This window comes from Triticum aestivum, chromosome 3A (genome assembly GCF_018294505.1).
Source record: "Triticum aestivum cultivar Chinese Spring chromosome 3A, IWGSC CS RefSeq v2.1, whole genome shotgun sequence".
NCBI lineage: Eukaryota > Viridiplantae > Streptophyta > Magnoliopsida > Poales > Poaceae > Triticum > Triticum aestivum.
This window is the reverse complement of record NC_057800.1, coordinates 574,665,431-574,670,294: the sequence shown is the minus strand read 5'-3', so window position 1 is coordinate 574,670,294 and position 4,864 is coordinate 574,665,431. Positions and strand designations below refer to the sequence as shown.

The 4,864-nt window shown below is 46.3% G+C and overlaps 1 protein-coding gene across 1 annotated transcript; it reads right to left on the bottom strand.

Moving 5' to 3' along the window:
- Positions 1-280: 280 nt before the first annotated feature.
- LOC123062308 (metacaspase-4) lies at positions 281-2,689 on the bottom strand. Its single transcript, XM_044485764.1, has 2 exons — positions 2,209-2,689; positions 281-1,369 (listed from the first exon to the last, which is right to left on the bottom strand). Exons 1-2 carry the CDS (start codon positions 2,555-2,557, stop codon positions 501-503), a joined length of 1,218 nt encoding a protein of 405 aa, XP_044341699.1. The 5' UTR covers positions 2,558-2,689; the 3' UTR covers positions 281-500.
- Positions 2,690-4,864: the final 2,175 nt, after the last annotated feature.

Genomic DNA, 4,864 nt, shown 5'->3' with positions numbered 1-4,864 from the left:
GTTCATGGTATTTTACTCTATTGTCTGATAATCAAATAAAATGGCTGGAGGTCGATTTCAGATGTACTACCAAAGAGCTTCGTTTTATATACCCTCTGATATGTTGAATACCTGTTCTATTTTTGGGCAAATATGAGTTGAATTCTTCAGGAGGACATTGCACGTAAACAACCAATGTTTGAACTAACATAAGATTTTTGTGAATCTAACACTACAAGTTAATATCGCTGCAAAAAAAAACACTGCAAGTATATCAGGATAACATATTAGAGAAGTTGGATGAAACTAAAGATGCAACTTTATGTGTACTATGTATAAAGTTTACATGGCAATTCCTTATTTCAGTACTGATGTAGTTCAACTCACAGTTTTTGACATAATAAATACATAACCACGGCAAACCAGGGGGGAGCAAACCCGGGGGGAGCTAGGGAAAACTGAAACCTCTCGTGCACAGCTCATCACAGAAAGGGAAACAAAGCACAACGTCAATCCATGTTTCAGCAGATGAAAGCCACATGAACATGCTCATCACTGCAGTAGAGCCCAGGCTGCTGAGTGTATCCTTGCTTGGACAGCGCCGCGCGTGCTTTCATAACCAGATCCTTGTTTGTTATCTTTCCATCATCGCTCGCGAGAATGGCCTGGATGGCATTGCTCATCGCGCCGAAGGACGTACCCCCCGGTATGGTGGCATCTGCTGATGTCTGGCTGGTTTGGCACCCGCTGATGAGGATGCCGTTGTTCGGCGCCCATGACTTAGTCCCGGCATACGCCTCCTCAGCACTGCCCATATCTTGTTCTATCGCTGGCTTGAAAGTCTCTTCCTCTGTGCCGTCAAGCTTAGCCTTCAGGAACTGGTGAGCTAGCGAACCAACCATGCCCATCACACCGCCCTGCTCACCTGATCCACCTTCATGGAACTTATCAAGCATGACTTTCATGAACTTCTTGATCTTTGGGCTGGCATCGTCCCCGAAGACGTTAAACAGAGTCAGCCGGATTGAGCCCTCCTCGATGTCATCCTTCCCAGTTTGCTCCTTGAGCATCTCAATAAGTGTTGAGAGTGGCAGAGAACGGTTTTTAGTGAGGCCATCCCCAGTTGGTTGCTCATCCTGGTCCTCACCTCCGTGGCGGCTATGAGACTCAAATGCGTCACGAACGGTCTCTTTGAGGAAGGACCGGAACCCGCCGCCAGAATGAGATCGCTCTTCTTCGGATTCACGAGACTGGGTCTGATTCTGCTTGGTGCTATTGCCTATCTGTTCCTTTGCCTTGTCCAGTAGGCCACCACTGTGGCATGAGTCGGAGACAATGGTAAATATGCAACCATCCGGGACCTTCTGCACGAGATCTCTGAAATCTTGATCTGCAGATCATAACAGGTTAGGAATTTCGACAGCTGAGAATCATTCACTGGACACAGAATGGTTCGGAAATGTGTTTAAAATTAGAGTGCAAGGGGGTAAAATGTTTGCTATAACAAATTTTCAGAAAATGAACATCAGTTACATGGACAATAACAGCCTATTAGCTAGAAAATATAGTGAACAAACATGCAGAAACAAGAGGCTGACATATGGCCTAAGCACTTCTCGTCTTTCTATTAAGACAATTGCTAAGAAACTTCCGCTCGCCGGGAGCCTACATTCCTTTCCTCAAATGGCCAAGCATTGCTCAAATAAGATCCTGCCAGTGCTAATTATCATTTTTGCCCACAACGAAACAAATCTGAAACAACACCGGCCCCTAAGCTGCAGATCTTGGGAATTGCTACAACCACAATTCTGTGCAAAACATGTGCACAGTAACGACACTATGCAAATGGTAAGCACATATATGCATCTTTACATCCAATTACTATTCCCTGTCTATCCACAATAGTTTCGGCAGTTGAACTGTAGCTCCAAATTATCCTAATACAACCATTTACGCCATATATATTAACTTCAAACTTTACCAAGATCATCTTAAACTTACTGCAACGCAAAACAGATGAATAAATGGGCCGTAAACTGCCCAACAAACTCATCAGTATTTGGATAGGGCTTGATCCTGGATCAGATCCACATCACATCTGCGTTCACCTGTCTCCTCCAAAATCGGTTTCACATCTGAAGGCTGTAACTGTTTAGCTAATCCTACCGTATCTCGATTACTTTTTCAGAAAAAAATGGGAGCGGATGCTGATCTTGTTCCCGATCGCACCTGTGATGAGATTCATGTCGCTGGGCACGATGCACTCGTCGTACCCGGTGTCGTCGTCCTGCCCGGTCTCGGCCGGCAGCCGCGTGCCGTGGCCGCTGTAGTGGAAGAAGAGGAAGTCCCCACGGCGCGCGTCCCCGACGAGCTTGGCCAGCGCGTGGCGGATGTTGGCGCCGGTGGGCTGCGGCCCGGAGGAGCCGCGGTCGAGGAGGACGGTGATGTTGTCCTCGTCGAAGCCGAACCGGTCGACGAGGCACTTGTGCATGCGGTCAACGTCGTTGTGGCAGCCCTTGAGCTCGGCCTTGGTGCCGGGGTAGTTGATGCCCACCAGGAGCGCGAGCTTGCGGCCCATCGCGGCGGCTGCGGCGTCGGTCGGGCTGCCGGAGGGGGAGGGGGTGGAGTGGGTGCGGGGTCCGTCGGTTGCCGGTGGTAGTGGGGGATAGGTGCGCTGCGCGTATTGGCGTTTCCGATCTGACGGGTGGGGACTCGAGGGACGGGATTGGATCATTGGAGCAGCTGTGCAAGCCTGGAAGCTGGTGACGAAAACGATTGGACGGCGTCCGTCCACTCGGGCGGGTCGGGGCTCGGCACGTCGGCACATTTCCTGCTTGTGATGGCGGAGCAGAATTGTTTTTTTATAAAAAACAACGAGAGTAAAAATTATATCCAGATGCGTAGACTACATAGCAACAACTACACGCACTGGAGCAAACCGAGAGCACGCCGTCATCAACCCCCCTTCATCGCCGGACCCAGGCAAATCTTGTTGTAGTAGACAGGAATTGTTTGGTTCGCAGCCTAAGGTTGCCACGCCTAACCTTAGTCATGCCACAACACCTTAGGCATATGTTTGGTTTATTGTCACACTTGTGGCTTGCCACATTTTTCTAGTTATACGGCCCACAAGTCATGGGCTCAAATTTTTGCCAAATCTTGCCACACTTGTGGTGGCCATTTTGTTAGCCACACTTTTTGTGGCAGCCACAGTTTACCTAAGATTAGTTGTGGCAAAGTTAGTTATGAACCAAACAAGCCCACAGTCCGAAAGTTGACGTGCTAAGGCCCCAGAGGACCAGCGCACCAGAATAGCAAACGCCGCCGATGAAGAAAAGCGTAGATCAGAAGAATCCAACTGTAAACACACGAAAATAGACAAACAATGACACAAACGCCGATCGAATCCCACGAGATCCGCCGGAGACAACCTCCACATGCCCACCCATGACACTAGTAGCATCATCGGGATAGGGCTAGATGGGAAGAAACTTATTCCAACTTCAGAAGGTCGCCGCCATCTAGCCTTCCCGAAGAAGACACAAACCTAAAATACTAAAAAAAAACTTAAAAACGTAACCCTCCCGGCTCCCGCTAACAAGGACCAAGATCCACCATGCCTTCACGGCTCTAAGACCACATGAGACGATGCACGGCCAGGGGCAGTGGAAAGCTATTTATACGTGTTGCGTGCTTACGAGGCTCCGAGAAAAAAATTGTACTACTACCGTCTATCGCTACGGATTTACACATCTAGTTTGTAACAAAGAATTTGCACGATGTTCGCAACGTTCCAGTTTTCTTTTCTCTCTCGAGTTTGGGAACTAAGAGCAAATCCTCATATGACTGATCGGGCAAAAAAGCCTGTCCAAACGGCTCCTTATACCGGTTTTATAAGTTTGGGCTGACCGACACCCCTCTTATCTAGCTCATATCTAGGACGGATATAGGGAGGCCCCACAAGTCCGGGCGCGTCTGTCACGTCGGACCAAATGGCCAACTTCACCTCAAATTGCATCAAAGCATCTTCCCTTCCCCTGACCTTGCCAGTTTGACCTTGTTCCTCCCTCTCTTCTCCCTCATCCGCGTCAGCCCTTCCCTAGCTTCGCCACCACCCTTGCTATGCCGCCATACTGATCCCACAACGTCTCCAGCATCTCCACAACACTCCTACCCTTTGTGCTCGTTGCGACGGACATTGTCGCTAGCCCGAACGTCGTCGCGGTACATCCAGCTACTTTCGGACTGCACCTTGCCCTCTGCACACAAGTGTTAAAGTTTATAGATATATATTCTATGTGTAAGTTTTGATCGGTCGATCCAATTAAACTTAACTACGATGTGAGATATGTGTGTATATGAAGTTAGAGTTCAATTAATCTTCGCATGAAGATGGCGAGAAAAGACGTACGCAGGCCTATAATATGTGTAATTATCTATACTAAGATAATGAAATGGAAATTAAAAAATAAATCAAAATAATAATAATAACTCTAAGAAAGAATGAATTAGTGGCATTGATATTGCCCTTTAAGACAAAAAATATAATGACAAATTTTGCACACAATCTACCCAGAAATTGTGCCTTTTCACAATATGCAAGAATAAACATATAATAGTATATTTTTTGTAAAAATAAAATTTAATAAGAAGGAATGAATTAGTGGCATTGGTATTATCCTTGAATAAGAAAAAATGAAATAAATACTAAAACAAATCCCAGATAAAGAACTTCTGTAAGAAAGAATGAATTAGTGGCATTTGTATTACCATTTCAGAAGAAAATAAAAATGGAAAAATAAAAAATGTCAAAATTTGCACATAATTTAGACATGAATTATGTTTTTTGTGATATGCAAAAGTAAACATATAGTGGAATTTGTAA